At 47.7% G+C, this 22,868-nt stretch overlaps 1 protein-coding gene across 1 annotated transcript in view; it reads left to right on the forward strand.

Moving 5' to 3' along the window:
- LOC115076338 (rho GTPase-activating protein 33-like) overlaps nt 1–22,868 on the forward strand; it is a 152,590-nt gene that overhangs the window by 55,880 nt on the left and 73,842 nt on the right. The window contains 6 exon segments of the mRNA XM_029577646.1: nt 6,850–6,972; nt 7,349–7,426; nt 9,676–9,742; nt 11,929–11,997; nt 14,248–14,397; nt 22,187–22,289. Coding sequence (XP_029433506.1) covers nt 6,850–6,972; nt 7,349–7,426; nt 9,676–9,742; nt 11,929–11,997; nt 14,248–14,397; nt 22,187–22,289 — 590 coding nt within the window.

Here is a 22,868-nt window from a genome sequence, read left to right on the forward strand (position 1 = left end):
TTTTTTTCAAATGATTTCTCAATTGTATGTCGTCTGCATAAAGGAAGGATTTGATTCCTAGTTCTGCTAGTAATGCACATAATGACAGCATGTGAATGTTGAATAGGGGAGCTGAGAGTGCTGATCCCTGGGGGATACCTGTATCGACTGGGAAGGTGTCAGATATGTGATTGTCCACTTTTACTTGGAATGATCTGTTTGCTAGGAAGGACAAGAACCATTTGATAACAGTTTCCATCTATTCCAGTTTTTCTCAGCTGGTGGCACAGCAGGGTGTGGTCTACGGTGTCAAAGGCTGCTGTTAGGTCAATTAGTACCAGGATATAGGATTCATTGTTATCAAACCCCTGACGTACAGGGTCAGTTAGTGAAATGAGAAGGGTTTCTGTAGAGCGACCTTTTCTGAATCCCAAATTGGTTAGGGAATGGAATATTATTGACTTCTTGGTAGCTTTCTAGTTGTGGTCTCACTGCTTTTTCTAGGATTTTAGCTATGAAAGGCAGTGGTCGATAGTTCTCCCAATCACTTCTGCTGGATTTATTTTTAAGGATGGGTTTAATCACAGCTTTATCAGGGACCCGTTCTTCTAGTGAGAGGTTGATCATGGCTGTGATTGTTGGTGTAATTACGCTGGGTATTATTTTCAGTGCGCTTGCAGGGATTGGGTCCAGTGAGTGCATAGCAGGCTTGAGTTTTGGGATGATTTGGTTGATTTCGAGTTCCGATACCGTGTCAAATGACTTCCATTTTGCTTCTCCATGCTTTTCTTTGTGTTCATTTGTAGGTAAGCAGGTGGAGAATTGTGATTTTAACTTATTGATTTTATTTAACAAAGAAGTGGCAAATTCATTGAATGAACTCTTTGAGAAGTTGTAGTTCGATATTGAGGATGATGGGTCCTTGATTAAGTTTTTAGCAGTTTCGAAGAGTAGTTTGGAGTTAAATATTACACCATGAATCTGTTTGGCATAGTAGTCTTTTTTTTTTTTTGGCTTTATTGATTTGTTCCCGGTATTTTGTTAGATGGGATTTGTATGTTTCTAGTGATTTTGTGGATTGGCATTTCCGCCGTTGCTTTTCAGATTTTCTCAGGGTTTGTTTGGTGAGTGTTTTTTTTCCTGGAATGGGCATAGATTATCAGCTATGTCATTGATGATTTTTCCCCAGGAGTTAAATGCTGAGGAGGCATCATCACATTTAAAATCAGGAATTTCGTTTTTACTGTTCTCTTCAGTATTTGTGGTTCTGTCGTCTTCCTGTAAGTGAATGATTGATTAATATGAGATTTAGCTTGCTGTCTGTTGAGGAGGGTTACTTCTGCTTTTATTAGTTGGTAGTATGTAGTGAGATGAGTTGATTCTGCAGTTGGCGAATATTAGGGTCAAGTGTGTGTCCAGCTTTGTGGGTGGGGTTGGTTATGAATTGCGACCAGCTCACTGCTTCCATAGGGGCGGATTTTCAGAGCCCTGCTCGCCGGTGAGCCTATTTTACATAGGCCTACCGGCGCGCGCAGAGCCCCGGGACTCGCGTAAGTCCCGGGGTTCTCCGAGGGGGGCGTGTCGGGGGGCGGGCCCGGTCGTCGCGGCGTTTAGGGGGCGTGTCGGCAGCGTTTTGGGTACAGGGGCGTGGCTACGGCCCGGGGCGGTCCGGGGGCGTGGCCGCGCCCTCCGTACCCGCCCCCAGGTCGCGTCCCGGCGCGCAACAGGCCCGCTGGCGCGCGGGGATTTACGTCTCCCTCCGGGAGGCGTAAATCCCCGGAGAAAGGTAAGGGGGGGGTGTAGACAGGGCCGGGCGGGTGGGTTAGGTAGGGGAAGGTGAGGGGAGAGCGTTAGAGGATTCCCTTCAAGGCCGCTCCGATTTCAGAGCGGCCTTGGAAGGAACGGGGGTAGGCTGCGCGGCTCAGCGCGCGCCGGCTATACAGAATTCATAGCCTTGCACGCGCCGATCCAGGATTTTAGTGGATACGCGCGGCTCCGCGCATATCTACTAAAATCCAGCGTACTTTTGCTGGCGCCTGATGCGCCAGCAAAAGTATGCCTATTCGCGTTTTTTGAAAATCTACCCCATAGTATCTAGGAATATTTCACGTGCAGTATTTTTTGCTGTGTTGTCTACACATAGGTTGAAGTCTCCTACGATTAGGGTGGACTCAGGAGATGGAAACGCTTTTGTGAAAATTTCAGTTAGGGGGGAGTAATCTTTTTGGAGTGTTCCAGGTGGGCAGTAGACCGTGCCTATATCTAGTTGTGTAGATTTTAGGATTGCCATCTCATTGGGGGGGGGGGGGGGTAGGTCTCGATTTTTTATGGTTTAAGTTTGAGCTCTTTTTTTACTGAATATTACTAGACCCCCCCTCTTTTATGTTTTTTTCTGGGGAAATGAAAGATATCATAGTTGGGGTGATCAATTTGATTTAAGAGAACATTATCATTTTCTTTCAGCCATGTTTCGGTTATGCAGAAGACAGTGGGTTTTAGTTCTTCTAGCAAATCATTTAACAAAGGGATTTTCTTTGATGGTGATTGAGCATTTAGTAATAGGAGAGCTAACATTAGACCGGAGGAGATTATTGGAGAGTTGTTGCTTATTTTGGGGTAGATTAGCTTTCTGGTGTTTGTGTTTTGAGGTTCTATGCAGATTTCCATACATCCCTTGACCTGCGATGGTTTCAATGAGGTTGGCTGGTCTAGTTGGTCTAGAATTATCTGTCTCTAGGGCAAATGGTGCCCTGGGTAAAATTTGTTGTTAGCATGCATCCCCCCCCCCAAAACCCCAAAACCTGTTTAAATGTGTGTGTGAGAGTGAGAACCTGTGTGTCACACACAGAGGCTCTCACTCTCATACACGCACACACACACACACTTGTACATATTCATTCTCTCACACAAGCTCTTATACATGCACACATGCTCATTCTCTTTATTTATTTAGTGTATTTAATTTATGCCTTTTCATTTTAGCTCAAGGCGAGTTACATTCAGGTACAGTAGGTATTTTCCCTGTCCCCACAGGGATCACAATCTAAGTTGGTACCTGAGGCAATGAAGGGTAAAGTGACTTGCCCATGGCCACAAGGAGTGGCAGTGGAATTTGAACCCTGGCTTCCAGCCCACTGCTCTAACCACTAGGCTCTTCCTCCTCTCTCACACACATATCCATACTCTTACACACACACTCCCTCTCTCATACACACATGCGCAGTGCACTTGCTTGCACCCACTCGCTCTCAGGGATAGGCTCTGCTGCTGCCGGGCCTCTCTTCAGGCCATGATGGGATGGGCTCCATTGCAGCCCTGCCACCACTGGCCCTCTCTTCAGGCCACTGTGGCCCTACCACCTCTGGCAGTGCTCAGGGCCCCTCTCAGTTCAGGGTGTTCTGGGCAACCGCCCAGCTGCCCATCCAAGACCAGCTCTGTCAGTGGAATACGTCAGCTGGGACTCACTGCTGCTGCACATAGGGGCATTGGCTGGAAGGGGTAAGTTTTATTTCCACACATATTTGTTTTGCTATCCTTCAGTGTGTGGAAGGTGAAATCTCTCTGTACGCGTGACAGAAGAGGTGAGGGATGTTCTGTAAAGCATTCTTCAGCATTAGAAAATCTCCACAGCTTCACTTTTTCCACCCATTCTTTCCAGTTCTTTCCATAATTAAACGTGCTTTAGGATTTTTACCATTTTCCCTTCCCTTCACCCCCCCCCCCAGTTATGAAACCCTTTCCGTTGCATTCTCCTCACTACCTCCCCTAATATCCTTGCCTTTTCTTCATCTCAAAGTTGCAACATGTCAATCTAATCTCAGTAACCTATGATAATGTAATCTGTCCTATCTCCTTGCTAGCTAACGTCTGCACATAACCTGTATATAATTTGTATATAACATGTTTTTACTGCCTCCTTATAAGTATGTGATAATAAATATATTCTAACTCTGCTCCCCCTCCCTTGCTCCTCACATCTCCTCCCCCCCCCCAATTTTCTTCTAGTTCTTTTGTTTCCCTAAGCTTACTTTTTCCCAACATTATTTGTTCATTCAGTTCCTTGTTCCCTGTAAAGCCTGTTGCTAATTTTGTTCTATGTAAACCGACGAGATGTTCCCAACGTACGTCGGTATATAAAAGCTATTAAATAAAATAAATAAATAAATCCCCTTGAAGCAAAGGCTAATTGCTCAATATAATTTGTTGACAGCATGCTTCTGATCCCTCTGCTATGGCAGGTCCCACTTCCCTCTACTTGGGTTAATTAGCATTGTTTATTTTGGAAGTGGAATACTTGTACTGTGAATGCTTCCCCTATATGAGGTTACACAGTGTACAGGATAAGTGGCAGAGATGCTTCAGTGAGGACTGGTCTAGTAATTATAACCGTGGGCTATGAACCAGGGAAACCAGAGTTCAAATCCCACTTACCTTAATGACACTCCTCGTGTCCTTGGACAAGTCACTTTATCTCCCGTTGCCTCGTGTACTCGATTCTTCTGCCTAGAGCTCACGACAGTGTACCTGGTGTTGCATAACTTTGGCCTGGATTATCCTGCTTGTATAATTTTTGCACTATTTTGTAGGCCGTTCAGTTTGGAATTTAATAGCACCTTATACATTACTTAAATTTATTATTCATGGTCAGAACGTACGATAGCGAAAAACAGTATCAGATTGACTGTATTAAGTGCATTGCATCTCAAGGGGCGAGAGATGCGCGAGCATCCTTTATTACAAAAAAGTGGATTGCTGAAAAGTTAGGTTGCAGCGAAAGCTGGGTTCAGAGGTCATGGGGCAAGACTGCCAACCAGTGTTTTACAGAATTTGGTGATGACCAACTGCTAAAATTGCTTCAAGAAAGCCTAAAACTTATTGAAAATTCCAGCAACAAGCAGAAAAAAACCCAACCTCTTACCAGATGGCACGAATGGTTTTGGATGAGAGGAAGAAAAAAGTTGATAGAGGAACAGTTTATCATTATTGAGTCAGGGCTGGTTTCCAGGCATTTCATGTTATTTGGAAGCCATTGGAAACTGAAACTCATATCCAAGACAGGCGAACTGGTTATGAAATTGGAATGAATTTCCATTTCTCATTTGGTCAGTTCAAAAAACACATTTTCAGAATGATCGCGTTTGGTCAAAAGCTTTGAATGAAATTAGCGATGAGGAACAATTATCAGCAAATTGTCGGAAACCCTGCTTGCATGGGTCTTTTTGTCGTGTTCACAGCAAAGCAAATGTGGGTAATCAAAGAACCAAAGAAAATGTGGGGGAATCTTGGGATGGTGTCTGTTTCCGAAATACGATTTTAGCCAAAAATCGTATCCACTTTTTGAATGATCCGGATAACGTTTTGGTAGCGGGCGAAGCTACTGATGTCCATGATGAGGCACCATGCGTGCGAGCCAATGCCATGCAACAGCTGCTTAAAGGAAATGGCATTGATATTTGGGTTGATGATGATGATTGGGCAGGGAGCTCTCCAGACTTGAACACTGCCGTAAGCATAGGCGTCATTATTAAGGATGAGGTGGAGAGTTTAAATGTTGAAGGTCAGGGACGTTATTCCACTGAAGCTTTGCATTGAAAATTGCTCATTTTAAAGCCGTTTTGCAAGCTAACGATGGGCATACCAACTGCTAATTCTGTGTTTAATTCTGTTTTGAAAGCTGATTAAAATGGTATGTTGCCTGCCTTTATCAGATTTCTGGTTGCTGCCGCAATGGGGGAGGCAGAGGGTTATATGCAGCATTGATTATGTCAGCGCGCTGCATTGTTGTGAAGATCCTGCTGCACCACTCAGCGGTTTATTGTCTTTTGACGCGTGTTAGTGCATCATGTGTTCTTTTATTATTTTATTTGTATGGATGTAATTTCTGTACCCTCCCCGCCCAAAGTCTATGAAGGGTGCGGAAAATAAACATTTTTCAATAAATAAATAAATAAATTGAAGAAGTTCATATTAAGCTGTGCAGTGAGTGGGACGTTGCCGGGGTACTCAGTGGGACTTCCCCGAGTAAGCCAGTCCTAATTTTAGGACTCAGTTCTGCCTAACCAGATTCACCATCCTAAATGTATTTGGCTAGCACTGAGTATTGGTGTTATCCAGCTACATTTAGGGCCTGCCTACTCTCCCTCTTTTATCTGGGTAAAAGGTTATCCGGGTAAAATGTAACCAGTTGACAGGTCAGGAAATCGAAATCTTGGGGTTTGTCCTGGTAAGTTACCCGGAAACCCCCTTTTCCCTGTACGTACCCAGATCAGTCCAGACTCCTGTGTTTTGCCTCCCGTCCAGCAGATGGAGACAAAGTTTCACTGGCTCTGCCTCTTAACATGAGGGGCCACCTGCAGTCCCTCAGTATTTCTCTGTCTCCAGCAGATGGTGGAGGTGCAAAATCCTACAGTCTGAGACTTAAAAAAAAAAAAAGAAACAAAGAGAAAAGGCTGCGAGGATTTCTTCAGTCAGCCTCCAGGGGGGTAGCTAGGACCTGGTGGGACCATCCCCCCTGGCATGTGAGGCAGGAGAGCTGGTGGTCGGAGATTCTTCTTCAGCTCCTGGAGTCTAGTGCCATTCAGGGTTGACACCGGGAGTCCCAGTTCACCCACCCTGTTGGGAACCACTTGAGCCTGCTGCCATCTCAGGGAAGGTTTTCAATATTGACGTCTAATCTCTCTGGATTAGGGACTTATTGTACCTGAGTTATTAATAATGCTGTAAGCTGCTTTGAGCTTTAGATGGAAGGCTGGGCTAAAAATCCCCAAATTTAAAAAATGAATTTAATTGGTGGCACGTTCTCTGTTGGTCCGCATTGCAACTGAATATTTTCTGGGGTCGGGGGGACTCCTGCTCTTGTCGTTGTCCCAGATTGATAACCATGGGAACCGCCTGCTTGTTAACGAAGAGGCGTCCATCAATGTTCCCGCGATCGCAGCTGCTCAGGTGATCAAGCGTTACGCCGCGCAGGCCTGTGACGAGCTGAGCTTTGAGGTGAGCGTGCGCCGGTGCTGGGACCGCGGGACACTGCTGGGAGGGAGGGTTTCAGTGGGCATTGTTGTGAGAGAGCCCGTACAGCCGGGCTCCTGGCCAGTAGCGGCAAATCTTCCGTAGTGTATTTCTTTCTGAGAGAAGGGGAAAGCAGCAGTGGGGTTGTTGAAGGCCTTTAGCGCAATGGTGGGGTGAGTTTAGGGTGCTGGGAAGAGGGAGGGTGATTTTATGTCCTCTGTGGGCAGGAGAGGTGTGGGGTCCCTGTGGAAGTGTTAGGATGTCAGAGGCAGACTCGGCATGATATAGGGGAAGGGATGACAGTTACGTTGTGTGTCGCATATTCTCTTGTCTCATTGACATCTGTGTGAGTTCTTTACAGGTGGGGGACATTGTCTCTGTCATTGACATGCCCCCCAAGGATGACACCAGCTGGTGGAGGGGGAAGCACGGATTCCAGGTGGGTGACGTGGAGAATGGGGGAGGAGGTGGGGGAGGATGAGGAGGGACACTGGCAGTGGGGAGGGTGGAGGAGAAGGAGAGAGTAAGAATGGAGTGTAGATTGCAGTGTGGGAAATGGAGGCCAAGAAGGAGAGCAAGGCATGCTGGGACAAAGAGTAGGGGGCAAGAATTTAGTGAGTTTAAAGGGAAATGGGTGAGAAGGGGGGTCTAAGAAGGAGACTAGGGATTGGTTGAGGGAAGGACAGGAAGTGGTCTTTGGGGGACACTGATTGGATGAGGGGAGGATGAGGAGAGAAACTATGGGGAAAACCTGGAGTTTGGTGAGGAAAGGGACAGGAAGGGTCTATGTGGAGGAACTGGATGAGGGTAGGGGAAGAAAGGACTATGGGGACGGACTTGGAATATCTGAGAGAGCGAGGAGACTGGGAATGGACTGGGATTAGATGAGATGAGAAAGGGGACTATGGGGAGGGAATAAGAATTTAAGAACATAAGATATACCATATCCATCAAGCCCAGTATCCTATGTCCAGCAGTGGCCAATACAAGTCACAAGTACCTGGCAAGTCACCAAACAAACAAATTCCATTCTACTAATGCCGGCAACAAGTCGTGGCTATTCCCTATTGATTAGTAACAGTTTATGGATTTCTTCTCCAAGAACTTGGAGGAGAAATCCTTTTTTGAACCCAGCTACATTAGCTGCCTTAACCACATCCTCTGGCAACAAATTCCAGAACTTAATTGAGCATTGAATGAAAAAGAATTTTCTCTGATTTGTTTATGGAGTGCCCCCTAGTCCTTGTATTATCCAAAAGAGTAAATAAGTTTCACATTTCATGATTTTGCAAACCTCTATCATATCCCCCCTCAGCCGTCTCTTCTCCAAGCTGAACAGCCCTAACCTCTTCAGCCTTTCCTCATAGGGGAGCTGTACCATTCCCTTTATCATTTTGGTTGCCCTTCTCTGTACCTTCTCCATCGCAATTATATCTTTTTTGAGATGCAGCGACCAGAATTGTACACAGTATTCAAGGTGCGGTCTCACCATGGAGTGATACAGAGGCATTATGACATTTTCCGTTTTATTCACCATTCCCTTCCTAATAATTCCCAACATTCTGTTTGCTTTTTTGACTGCCGCAGCACACTGAGCCGATGATTCAACAATATCGCCCAGATTTTTTTCCTGGTTGGTAACTCCTAAAATGTAACCTAACATCATGTAGCTATAGCATGGGTTATTTTTCCCTATATGCATCACCTTGCACTTATCCACATTAAATTTCATCTGCCATTTGGATGCCCAATTTTCCAGTCTCACAAGGTCCTCCTGTAATGTATCACAATCTGCTTGTGATTTAACTACTCTGAATAATTTTGTATCATCGGCAAATTTGATTACCTCACTCTTTGTACCTCTTTTCAGATCATTTATAAATATATTAAAAAGCACCGGTCCAAGTATAGATCCATGAGGCAGTCCACTGTTTACCCTTTTCCACTGAGAAAACAGACCATTTAATCCTACTCTCTGTTGTCTTTTAACCAGTTTGTAATCCACGAAAGGACATCGCCTCCTATCCCATGACTTTTTAGTTTCCTAGAAGCCTCTCATGAGGAACTTTGTCAAACGCCTTCTGAAAATCCAAGTATACTATATCTACCGGTTCCCCTTTATCCACATGTTTATTAACCCCTTCAAAAAAATGTAGCAGATTGTGAGGCAAGACTTCCCTTGGGTAAGTCCTTGCTGGCTGTGTCCTATTAAATCATGTCTATCTATATATTCAGTGATTTTATCCTTTGTAACAGTTTCCATAAATTTTCCCGGCCTCCCCTCCCGTAGCCTCTTTCTCCCCTCCCATAGCCTCTTTCTCCCCTCCCCCGGATCACCGGGGGAGGGGAGAAAGAGGCTACGGGGAGTGAGAAGGGATGATCAGAGGGGTTAAGGGATTATGGGGAGGGACAGGGAATGGATGACAGGAGGAAGAGATTATGGGGAGAGAATAGATGAGAGGGTGTATAGGGAACCAGGAGAAGGAATTAGGGAGCGGAGGAGTGGAATATGGGAAGGGCGCATGACTGGATGAGGGGGGAGTCAACTGACCTGCTGAGTGAAGGGAAATATAGTGAGAGCATCAGAAGGTCTTGTGTGTTTATACTTGAGCTTCTGGCCAAGGTATGAATTTCCAGCATTACCTCAGTTACTTATCGTCCGTCTGTCTGTCTGTCTGACTCTTCTAGGTTGGTTTCTTCCCCAGCGAGTGTGTCGAACTCTTCACAGAGAGGTTAACTCCTGGACCCAAATCTGGTAATCCCCCTTCTCTTGTCACTCACAGACTTCATGTGGCTGCATTCCCACAGCTAGAGAAAGCTCGGGCAATCTAAGAGAGGACTTTGACTTTGGATAGAGGGAGTGCTGTGGGGCAGGATCTGAGGTGGTACTAGCAGAGCTGTGCTGCTGAAGCAAAAAGGGGGATAGTCAGGGCAGGACTGAGGTGCATTGGGAGATTATCAATAATAGTAATTCCCTGTACGTATCCAGTTCAGTCCAGACTCCTGGGTTTTGCCTCCCCTCCAGCAGATGGAGACAGAGAAAGTTTCACTGCCACTTAAGACGAGGTGCCTCCTGCAGTCCCTCAGTATTTCTCTGACTCCAGCCTTCAGTGACTAACAAAAAATAAAAAATCAGAAAGGGCACATAGGCTTCTGTCTGCGCCTCCCAGAAGGTCGTTAGGCCCTGGTGAGTTCATCCCTTCTGGTGTTTGAGGCTTGAGAGCAGGGGGTCAGGGACCCTGTTTTGCTCAGATCTCTGGCCGGACAGGACTGATACCCGGGGGTCTGGGATCCCTCACCCTGAGGGATCATCGGAGCCTGTTGCCTCTTCAGGAACCTGCTGCCTTCTCTAAAGAAAGTGCCCTCTTCTTTGTTTTCTGTTTAAAGTTTGCTTAAAAAAAAAAAAAGGAAAGAGAGGTTTTCTTCTTTGCTTTAGGGGCAGCGGGGGGAGCTGTTGGAGTGGCACAGGGGCAGCGCCTTTTCACTTCTCCTTAGCCCCGTATGCTGGCGGATGGCTTCTGAAGGTTTGTTTCCTCCCTCCTGTGGCTCCTTCAGGCCTCTCTCCTGTGCGCTGCGGTTGGCCCGGACTCCTTTTCTGATGCCGTGTGGTGCGGCCTGTTCATCCTGCAGGGACGCGCGGTCGCGTCTTCCCCGTGCTGGCCTTTGCTCCCGATGCCTCCCTGGTGGTGGTGGTGGTGGGGGTCCGCCGGGGAGCAACGTGGACGACACGGGCAGTATCTCTCTGACTCCAGCAGATGGTAGAGATGCAAACCTGCAGTCCAGGGTTTAGTTTAAACTTTTTTTTTTTTTTTTGTTAATTTAGATTAGCTGAGCTGAGGTTTTGCTCCCTGAGGTGTTAGGCACCGTTGCAGGCCATCCCTCCAGTGGAGCCGGGCGTCCGGGGGGGGTTAGATACCCTGGTTTTGTTTTGCTGAACCCTGCTGGAGGGCCTGATAACCAGAGGCTTCTGGTTCCTTCGGCCTCCGAAGCTCTTCCCGGTTTCCTCTGGTCCTGCTGAGGTTGGTTAAAGGTTTTTATTAAAAAAAAGAAAAGTGACTTCATCAGAACCTAAGAAGTTCCTCAGGGAGGCCTCTGGACTTAGTCGGGGCCCGGCCGGGACAGTGGGTACTGCGGCCCGAAGAGGAGACCGGTCAGTGTCTGGGGCGTGAGGGTCGGCAGCCCGGGGCTTCGGGTGGGTGCGACATCAGGGGCTGGTAATTTTGGCCCAAGTATGTGCGAGCGGGCTTCCGTACTTAGGGAAGCTTAGGTACATCCCGATGGTCTGGACCGATCCGAGTATGTACAGGGAAAGGAAAACTGGTTCTTACCTGCTAATTTTCATTCCTGTAGTAACACGGATCAGTCCAGCAAAGGGTTGTGGAAGAGTCCGCTCGATCTATCTGGGGTTTTTTTTCTGTATATAATCTGAAGGGCACAGGTTTTGTTGATCCTACACATGTTTTTGTGTAAGGGAGTATTCTTGGTGCAGTTGAATTTTCTTTCTGGCTTGGGTACAGATTATTACTGAGGGACTGCAGGAGGCACCTCATGTTAAGTGGCAGTGTCGGTAAAACTTTCTCTGTCTCCATCTGCTGGAGGGGAGGCAAAACCAGGAGTCTGGACTGATCTGTGGTACTACAGGAACAAAAATTAGCAGGTAAGGACCAATTTTCATTTATTTAATTTGCTTGAATGTTCATTGATCAAAGTTGTCAAAACAGTTTATAATATCAAAAGGTTACATAAAACAAATTCAAAATTAAAACAAACTTTACAAGCAATATTAAAAACTAAGAGTTAAAAAGAACCAAAACAAATTAAAATCTTAAGCAAGTAAAAACAAACTGAGCCAGGCAATAGAACAAAAAACAGCAAAAAATTAAAGATCAAAGCTTGGAAGAAGAAATGTGTTTTCAAATGTGCTTTCTTTCTGATTTGCAGAGGTCGATGGACAGAAGGCTGGAGCAGTTGCAGTCACAGTGCCTCCAAATCGCCCCTCTCCCACGACAGGTAAGTTTCTTTATGCACAAGAAGCAGGTGTTTTCTTGGTGGAGATAAAATTTAGAATAAGAAATCGTCATGTGAGACTGGTAAGGGGTAGACCTGAGTAACTTAAGGAAGCATTTCCTCCAAGAGAAGACAGTGGATACATGACTGCATCTCCCAGTGGAGAAAGTGGGAACAAAACTTGATCAGAGAGCTTGGTGCAGGCACAGAGGATCCCCAGTAGTGAGGAGTAAAACCCTGGGACAGGCACAGAGGATCCCCAGCAGGGAGGAGTAAAACCCTGGGACAGGCACAGAGGATCCCCAGTAGTGAGGAGTAAAACCCTGGGACAGGCACAGAGGATCCCCAGCAGTGAGGAGTAAAACCCTGGGACAGGCACAGAGGATCCCCAGCAGGGAGGAGTAAAACCCTGGGACAGGCACAGAGGATCCCCAGTAGTGAGGAGTAAAACCCTGGGACAGGCACAGAGGATCCCCAGCAGGGAGGAGTAAAACCCTGGGACAGGCACAGAGGATCCCCAGCAGTGAGGAGTAAAACTCTGGGACAGGCACAGAGGGATCCCCAGCAGTGAGGAGTAAAACCCTGGGACAGGCACAGAGGATTTATTTATTTATTTATTTAATGTCTCTTATATACCGATGTCCGTTTGCACATCGCATCGGTTCACAGTAAAACATGAACTTTATGGGCGAAGCCCTTACAAGGAACAGATAAATACAGTTAACTTTAGGGCATAGCCCTTAACAAAAACCAGTAGTTTTGGGTTTTACTCCCCAGTAGTGAGGAGTAAAACCCTGGGACAGACTCGGAGGATCCCCAGCAGTGAGGAGTAAAACCCTGGGACAGGCACAGAAGATTCCCAGCAGTGAGGAGTAAAACCCTGGGACAGGCACAGAGGATCCCCAGCAGTGAGGAGTAAAACCCTGGGACAGGCACATTGTGTCTAAAGATGGCTTCCAGATGAAAGTAGCGAGGAGTAAATCCCTGGGATAGGCACAGAGGATCCCCAGTAGTGAGGAGTAAAACCCTGGTGCAGGCACAGAGGATCCCCAGCAGTGAGGAGTAAAACCCTGGGACAGGCACAGAGGAGCCCCAGCAGTGAGGAGTAAAACCCTGGGACAGGCACAGAGGATCCCCAGCAGTGAGTAAAACCCCAGGACAGGCACAGAGGATCCCCAGCAGTGAGGAGTAAAACCCTGGGACAGGCACAGAGGATCCCCAGCAGTGAGGAGTAAAACTCTGGGACAGGCTCGGAGGATCCCCAGCAGTGAGGAGTAAAACCCTGGGACAGGCTCGGAGGATCCCCAACAGTGAGGAGTAAAACCCTGGGACAGGCACAGAGGATCCCCAGCAGTGAGGAGTAAAACCCTGGAACAGGCACATTGTGTCTAAAGATGGCTTCCAGATGGAAGTAGTGAGGAGTAAATCCCTGGGATAGGCACAGAGGATCCCCAGTAGTGAGGAGTAAAACCCTGGTGCAGGCACAGAGGATCCCCAGTAGTGAAGAGTAAAACCCTGGGACAGGCACAGAGGATCCCCAGCAGTGAGGAGTAAAACCCTGGGACAGGCACGGAGGATCCCCAGCAGTGAGGAGTAAAACCCTGGGTCAGGCATAGAGAATTCCCAGCAGTGAGGAGTAAAACTCTGGGACAGGCACAGAGGGATCCCCAGCAGTGAGGAGTAAAACCCTGGGCCAGGCACAGAGGATCCCCAGTAGTGAGGAGTAAAACCCTGGGACAGGCCCAGAGGATCCCCAGTAGTGAGGAGTAAAACCCTGGTGCAGGCACAGAGGATCCCCAGTAGTGAGGAGTAAACCCCTGGGACAGGCACAGAGGATCCCCAGTAGTGAGGAGTAAAACCCTGGGACAGACTCGGAGGATCCCCAGCAGTGAGGAGTAAAACCCTGGGACAGGCACAGAAGATTCCCAGCAGTGAGGAGTAAAACCCTGGGACAGGCACAGAAGATTCCCAGCAGTGAGGAGTAAAACCCTAGGACAGGCCCAGAGGATCCTCTGTGGTGGGAGAGTGGGGGATAAGCCTGGGGATTCTCTGTGCCTGTTCCAGCCTTTATCCTGGTCGGTGATATTGCAGCAGGAAGGGAGAATGAGCAAAGATTGGATGGGCCTGGAGGTCTTTTGTTTGCTGTCAGCTTCTAGGTTTGAATATACATGAGAACTAGGGATGATACTGACCATGTGAAAGCCCTCTTCAGCGCACACATTCTGACTTTGCTTCCCTTCCTCCTCCCTGCAGTAGCCAAGAAGCATGGCAAGCTGGTGGGCTTCCTGCGCACCTTCATGAAATCACGGCCCAGCAAGCAGCGGCTGAAGCAGCGCGGGATTCTGAAGGAGCGCGTCTTTGGCTGTGACCTTGGCGAGCACCTCATGAACTCTGGCAATGATGGTAAGGGGGCAGGAAGGCCCAGAACCAGTCCACGTGTTACCCCCAGTGTTCCAGTAACTCTAAGCAAAAATGTGGCAGACTTGTTGACTAAATGAGATGTGGTAATATCTTTTTCTTCTTTTTATTTTTAATATATATTTCTGTGTTTTCCTAGCGTATAGCCAGATGGACTCAGGACCAATGGGTTCTGCTCCCCTGCCAGCAGATGGAGACGGAGTCAGATTTCAAAGCTGACATCACCGTACATGCACCTCTGCAGTGACCTCAGCCCTTCAGTTTCCCCGTCTCCTGCAGATGGTGGACGTAGCTCTCCCTATGGGGATTGCTGTACTTTTTGGAAGGAGAAATTTTACATTTAAATTGGAGAAACAAATTGAGCCCTGCTCTCCTGTGGTGATACCTAAAGGTCCCTCCCCCAGTTGAGAATTCCTGAGGTGTTTTCCGAGATCCCTCAGAGGTGAGCCTTAGTCCGGTAGCCGGTTCCTGGCGTGGACTTTGCTGCTTAAGCTGCTGAAAGGCAGTGGGTGCAGGAAGCAGAGCGCGGCGGTGTCAGCCAAAGCCCTCTCCTCCCGCAGCCGGAGACTGTGTCTGTACTCAGCCGGTAAGCGCTGAGCATAGATAAGTTAAAAAAAAAAAGAGAGAGAGAAGAAAATTTACCTCCCGATTCAGACGTTTGGAGGGGCTGCGGTAAGAAATTCCTCCAGTGTCCTTGCCCGTACCAACGTCGTTCCCGATCTCGGGGTAAGAGGAAGTGGTCTTCCAAGTGAGTTGAGCAGCCCCCCCGGTGGGCTAGACCCCGCTTTAGGCTTGGTCGGCACACTGCATGGTAGGCCGCGGTGGCGCCATCTTGTGCGCGTCTTTGTGTGTGCCGTGTTGCCCTCCATAAAACGTCAGTACGTGCAGTGCATCGGCTCTGCGCATGTGCTGTGCACATAACATCACGTGCGTACATACGTGCACATCCTACGTATGCGAGTACAGGTAAAGCCAGGCGCAGGGGCTGTGCGTGTGCCTTGCTGCATCCCACCTAGGCGCCCGAAATCTGTGACCAGAAAATTTTAAGCGCGAGCCAACAGAACACACAGTTACCGCCGCCAATGGCTCTGGCAGCCAAGAAACATAAGCGCCTTTCTCTCTGTGCTGCTTGTCATATTAGGGCTTCACAGTCTGACCTGGATTCCAACTTATGTCAGCATTGTTAAAGTTGGCCTCCCCGGACTTTGCTAAGCCTGGCTCCTCCTATTCAGAGGATGGGCTAGCCACAGCCTTAACTGAAAGTACTCTGGATCTGAGTACCCCCAGGACTGGGTCATCCATGGAAGAGGAAAATCCAGCAGCACCCTACCCCAGTACCTCCTGGGCTAGGCATGGACCCGACTTCTCTTGGGTGGAATTTTTCCAGGGCCTTCAAGCCTTTGTGCAGGCGCAGTTTGCTACCTCACTTGCCCCTGTCTGGACGGAACCTAAGCCGGTAAGCTTTCCCTCTCCCAGTCCTATCGGCAGACTTCGAGGCATGCCTCACCTCACCAAGGGTATCCCTGGCAGGGACCAGGATGCCACGGACAAAGTGGAGGATACAAATTCCTTGGAAAATGGGGAAATTCCCCCTGGTTTAGAACTGTATTGGACCATGTTACGGTTTTTTCCATAGAGACGAATTGCCGGCCCTGGTTTCCCAGACCCTGAAGATGCTGGGAGTTCCTGGAGCGGACTCTATGACGGAACCAAAGAAGAATCCCATTCTGATTTCCCTATGGAAAGCCTCTTGCTACTTTCCAGTACTGGAAGCCTTCCAGGAGTTGATTAACCTGGAATGGGATGCCCAGAGCAAATTTTAAAGGGGGGCAAGCATTAGAAGTTTATACTCACTGGATCCGGCAGTGAGAGAGAATTTGTGTTTCCCTAAAGTGGATGTGCTGGTCTGTGCCGTCTCTAAGCGAACAACTATCCCAGTAGAGGGAGGAGCGGCCTTAAAGGATGTGCACAATAGACGGATGGAGTCCATCTTTAAACAGTCCTTTGATGCAGTAACAATGACCTTACAGATTGCTTCTTGTTGTGCCCTGGTAGCTCGTTTATGCTTACTCCTCTCTCGGGAGGTGGATGACTCGGGAGTGAATTCCAGAGTGGTTATGGAACCCGCCACCACCTTTTTAGCTGACGCAGGCTCAGATTTATCCGTACTTCAGCCAGAGGAGTGGTTTCAGTGGTGGCGGCCCAAAAGACAGCCATGGCTGTGGAATTGGTCAGCAAATGCAACTTCCAAGGCGAATCTTACAAAGGTGCCCTTTAAAGGATCACTCCTTTTTGGAAGCGAATTGGAAAAGCTGGCCAGTAAATGGGGCGAATCTCCAGTTCCCCGGCTACCAGAAGATAAGAGAAAGCAGTTACAGTGCCCCTCGCTTCTGAGGGGCCGATCCAGGGGCTCCCAACACTTTTGACCCTATAGAAACTCGACATTTTGGTGGTTTCAGCTCTTTGAGAGGTCTAAGTCCTTTCGTAGTCAACAGCCCAAGAGAGGGGCAGGCCTTAGGTTCAGGTTCATCCCGAACCCCCCAATGAAATTTTGCTGATCCACCTTCAGAACAAGGAGATTGAGGGTCAACTGTCCCTCTTCTACCAGCGGTGCATTGAGATCACTTCAGCCAAATGGGTACTGGAGGTCATACAAGAAAGATATGCACTGGAATTTCATGATGTCTCCTTGCCACTCCCAGCACAAGAAGCAGGCAGTGGAGACTACTCTTTTAAGGCTCCTCAGGATGAGGGCTATTATCCCAGTACCTGCGCCTTAGGAAAATACGGGGCGTTATTCCATCTATTTCATAATACTCAAGAAGGAAGGTTCCTTTCGCCCCATCCTGGACCTCAAGAGTGTCAACCAACATCTACGAGTGAATCATTTCCGCATGGAAACCCTACGCTCTGTGATAATGGCCGTACACTTGATAGAGTTCTTAACCTCCCTGGAATTATCTGAGGCCTACCTACATATTCCAATCTGTCAAGAACACCAATGTATCCTATGCTTCCAGGTGTTGGGTCGCCATTATCAGTTCCAGGCACTGCCCTTTGGCCTGGCCACCAGCCCCAGAACATTTTCCAAGATTATGGTGGTCGTAGCGGCAGCATTGAGAAGAGGGAATCCTGGTGCACCCGTACCTGGATGACTGGTTGATCCAGGCCAAGTCCGTGGAAGAAACTCTCCAGGAGGCTGCCTGGGCCGTCAGTTCTTGACAGTGAGCTCCCCAGCCCTGGAGGCTCACGTCTTTTGTGAGGACCAGCCAGTTCGGCGAGGACAGGGGTACACCCCTGCTCAGATGAGCTTCCTGCAGCCACCACTGGAGCTGAGAGAATACTCCCATCGGTAAGTGGAGGTGAATCGAATAGTCTTGAGTCTGTGCATTCCAACATGACAGTAGTGAGTGTTGAAGTGGTCACATGATGGCAGCACTACTTCCAGGGTTGCCTCTTGCTTCAGGAACTTGGTTGAGTCATAAACCTGGACAAAAGCAGTCTTAAGCCCTCCCAGTCCTTGGAATTTCTGGGAGTCCGGTTTGACACAAAGCAGTGCAAAGTCTTCCTTCCGAGCACGTGGATAGGAAGTTGATGTCCCAAGTGATGTTAGTTGAATGGCACAATACGCCCTACTGTGTGGAGCTATCTCCAATTTCTCAGTTTGATGGAGGCAACCCTGGAAGTAGTGCTGCCATCATGTGACCACTTCAACACTCACTACTGTCATGTTGGAATGCACAGACTCAAGACTATTCGATTCACCTCCACTTACCGATGGGAGTATTCTCTCAGCTCCAGTGGTGGCTGCAGGAAGCTCATCTGAGCAGGGGTGTACCCCTGTCCTCGTCGAACTGGCTGGTCCTCACAAAAGACGTGAGCCTCCAGGGCTGGGGAGCTCACTGTCAAGAACTGACGGCCCAGGGACGTTGGACTGAGGAAGAGGCACTCTGGAACATCAACTGCCTGGAAGCCCGAACAGTCAGATTGGCGAGTCTACAATTCAGCCACAGACCCCCAGGGTCAAGCGGTCCATGTAATATCAGACAATGCAACGATGGTAGCCTACATCTACCGCCAAGGTGGAACCAAGAGCTAGCAAGTGTCACAGGAGATAGATCTCCTTATGGAATGGGCGAAAATACATTTACAGATGATCTCTGCCTCCCACATTGCAGGAAAAGAGAACGTCAGAGCAGACTGTCTAAGCAGGGAGAGTCTGGATCCAGGAGCATGGATTTTGTTGACCAATTGGTGTCTCCTGTCCATCAACCTGCTGGCCGCATCTTACAATGCGAAGGTTCTCCAATTCTTAAGTCGCAGAAGAGATCAGTGGTCCATAGGGATCGACACTCTCGTTCAGACCTGGCTGGAAGAAGAGTTGCTAAATGCCTTCCAACCATGGCCCCTGCTGGGCAGGGTCATTTGCAGAATCGAGCACCACAGGGTCCTACCAGTAGCTCCAGATTTGCCCAGACGTCCATAGTATGCAGACATGCAAAGACTCCTGGCAGTGACCCCCCTGTGCCTTCAACTCGATTCTGTCTTACGGTCTGGCCTTTGAGATGGCTCACCTGATGAAGCGAGGATATTCTGTAGCAATAATTGCCACCTTACTCTGCGCGCAGAAGTACTCTACGTCCCTAATGTATGTTTATTTATTTATTTGATTTTTAAATTTCTTTTATATACAGTCAGTCTGTAGACATTCTAGACGGTGCACAATTAAAAAATACAAAGACTTAAAGGAAAAACAATAAAAAAATTCAAATAAGCAATACAAATTGAAAATAAAATTAATTTAAAAGTAGTCTGGAGAGTATTTGAGGCCTGGTGCGAGGAACGCGGTGTCTCCCCTCAGGTGGTGAAAATCCCACTAATTCTGGAATTTTGCAGGATGGCTTGAATAAAGGTTTGACCCTTAACTCCTTGAAGGTCCAGGTAACTGCTTTCTTCTGTTTCAGGGTGAGGTGAATGGAACCCGCCTGTCAGCTCATTTTTGAAAGGAGTGAAGCACCTCTGGCCACCCCTATGGGGGCCGGTTCCCATGTGAAATCTTAATCTAGTATTGGTATATTTGGCAGGGCCCTCCTTTCAGCTGCTGCGTAATCTTTCCTTGTGTTTATTAACCTTGAAAACGGTGTTCCTGGTCGCTATAAGCTTGGCACGTCGCATCTCTGAATTGCAGGCATTGTTGTGTCGGGAACTGTTCCTCCGGATGACTCAAGAGCGTTACAGCTTCATACTGTTCCATCCTTCTTACCCAAGGGAGTCTCGGAGTTTCATTTGAATCAGTCCATTTCGTTGCCATCCCTAGATAAGCACAAGGATGCAGAAGAATACCGCCTCCCCCATTTGAATGGCAGTAGACTTTTGGTGCGGTATCTGGAAGTTTCAGAATCGGTCCGAAAGACGGACCGCCTGTTTGTCCTTCATGGTGGAAGAGGAAGCGGGGAGAACCAGCTTCGCGGGCTACCATAGCTTGCTGGATTAAGGAGGTGGCCACGGGAGCCTATTTTTGAGGCAGGAAACCCATTACCCCTTCAGGTTAAAGCTCATTCCACTCGCGCTTAGGTGATCTCATGGGCGGAAGCTAAACTGCTGTCTCCTGTCGATATCTGCTGAGTGGCAATGTGGTCCTCCTTGCGCACCTTCAGGTTCTATCACCTGGATATTCAGGCCCAGAATGACGCAGCCTTTACAAGGGCGGTGTTAAACGGACCGCGGGCAGCCTCTCTCCCCGATCGGGAGTAGCTTTTGTACATCCCATTGGTCCTGAATCCATCTGGCTACACGCTAGGAAATGGAGAAATTACTGACCTGATAATTTTGTTTTCCTTAGTGTGGACAGATGGACTCAGCATCTCGCCCACAGCTGCCCAAGAACGGTGCCACGGATTCACTCATGGAGTGGATATTGATTCCAAGAGAGTACGTGTAAGCAGTCATCCAGTCCCTGGATCAGGGCAGCTATAATCTTGCTGGGATTCAGCGTTTGTTTGGTTGAGTACAGTTACGGTTATCCATTTTTAATCAAGTTTTTTCTATAGTATGTCCACAATGGCTTTTGAGAGAATACTGGAGGGCTGAGGTCACTGCAGGGGTGGATCTAGGGTGACGTCAGCTTTGAAACCTGACTCTGTCTCCATCTGCTGGCAGGGGAGCATAAACCCATTGGTCCTGAGTCCATCTGGCTACGCTAAGGAAAACAAAATTATCAGGTATGTAATTTCTCCATTTTTTTCTTCAAATCTGTTTCCTCTTTTTTTTGTTCTCTTAGGAATTCTATGTACGCATAAGACCAATCTCTTTATCCTTAAAATAATAACAGTTCTAGACTTTCCATGGATTGTTTTGCTTCTTTATTTTTACATTTCCTTAACTGTTTGAACGTGCGCTGTCTCTAAAGACCAGATTCAAGGGTTTTGCAAAAACAGTCCATAAAATGAAGCTAAGAGTTTATTCCGAACTTTCTGTTCAGTGGGATTGTAAGAATTTCCTATTTCTGGGTTTCATTTCCTTGGTTGTCCCTTTCCTCAGGCTCCAGCTGCATACAGCATTATGTAATCAGGCTGCTGCTTTGATTGGTTCGCTCAGAAGTTTGGGAGAGAAAAGTGTAAATCTCCTTGTTTTGTGGGTGGCTGGCAGCTCCCTCCTGCTCCTTTGTGTTCCAGTCTCTGTTGTGTCCTGGTGTCCTGAGCCTTCATTGACAACCTCTGTGGGAGGTGGGGGGAGGGTGGCATGAGAGGGGGGTGGCAGCAGATAAGCACCGTTTGTCCCATTATTCCCAGCAGTCATTTGCCCTCTGAACTAAGGAGATCCAGCAACCACTTGCCGGAGGTCACTTCTTTTTGCTGTTAGCTAGGGAGTGTAGCCAAGCAATCCTGCTGCCCATGCTAGGTGATCTACCCCATCCCCATCCCTCTCCCCCTCAAGTTATATCTGAGGGTGCACCAAAACGCTGCTACAACTCTGCCCTGGATGACCTTGTCAGCATGACCTTAGAGTTTGATGCAATCTTATCATTGCTCTCTGGAAGCTGCATTGTCTGCTCGCTTTTTTTGCTGCCCTTCATCGAGTTCAGCCATCACAGTGATCACGCTGGGTCAGGAGCCCCAGACCTTGTCTCCCTCTGAAACGCGGCTAACGTGGACTCCAGGTCTGACCTGTGCAGTGGCTCCTGTTCAGGCGGTGAACCTCCTCGGCATCCCAGAATTCTGAGGTGGGACTCAAACCAAGATCTCCCACACGGGATCACATAGTTTCATTTCTGTTAGCGGAAAAAGAACCAGAGAGAAAATTATGCAAATAAAAGCCTGCATAAAGAGCAGAAGAGTCCGCAGATTGTTTCCCACATCTTTACGGGGAAAACAAGATGACTGCAGATGAAATTAAATGTTAATTCTGTTTTGCTTAGTTACAGCTCCTTAAATTGCATTTTGCACATAAAATGCCCTTTAATTGAAATTGAACAAATATGCAGTTTGCTGTTTGCAGAAAGATAAAAACATATTGGTGGACTGATAAAATAAGTGAGAGCTGATGGTTGCTGTAAGATGCATGGGCTTTGATCTCTCAATCACATCATTCAGTTTCTGAGTGTGTTGTTAGGCAGTACCTCAGCATGGCGATAGAGGCTCTGTCCTTCATAATCAGGACAATCTGCATTACCCTGCACAGGGTACAGGGTCATCAAACTATCATCTCCCTCCTCTTCCTCCTTGTGCTCCCCCTTCTCTCGCTCTCCACAAACACCCGTATCCCTCTCTCTCAGTTCCACAGGTCCTGCGCTGCTGCTCAGAGTTCATTGAGAAGCACGGGATTGTGGACGGCATCTATCGCCTCTCTGGCATCTCCTCGAACATCCAGAAGCTTCGGTAAGTCCTGGGGGCAGTGCCTGAAGCCCTCACACTCTGCCATAAAGCTTACACTGTCTCTGAGTCGTGCATCCAGCTGTTGGCAGATAAGGACCTCTCTGTCTATGCAGTTATTATTATTATTATTATTATTTATTTAGAGGCTTTTATATACCGATGAACGTTGGGAACATCTCATCGGTTCACATGAAACACAACTTAGCAACAGAGATAACAAGGAACTAAAGGATAAAAAGGTATAAGTATAGGCAAATTTTTAACAATTGATAAATAAGAGATATAAGGAAAAGCAACAATTAATTGGTTATTTATTTAAAGGAAGCCTGGATGAGCATAATTTAATAGTGAGCAGAATAAAGAGGTTGGAAGTACAGAGAGGGACAAATCAAGAACATTATATACAAATAAGTCGTATGTTGCGCCGCATTACGCTTGCTTACCATGTCACCGCAGATCCTACTCAGTCTCTAGTCATATACATCTCTCTTCTAGCAATGTCCCTCTCTAAATGACCCAGGCACACTTCAGTTGTGCCTCTGCTGATGGTGATTGCGGTTATCCACCACCCCTGACCTTTCC

The sequence above is a fragment of the Rhinatrema bivittatum genome, chromosome 14 (genome assembly GCF_901001135.1).
Source record: "Rhinatrema bivittatum chromosome 14, aRhiBiv1.1, whole genome shotgun sequence".
Taxonomy (NCBI): Eukaryota; Metazoa; Chordata; class Amphibia; order Gymnophiona; family Rhinatrematidae; genus Rhinatrema; species Rhinatrema bivittatum.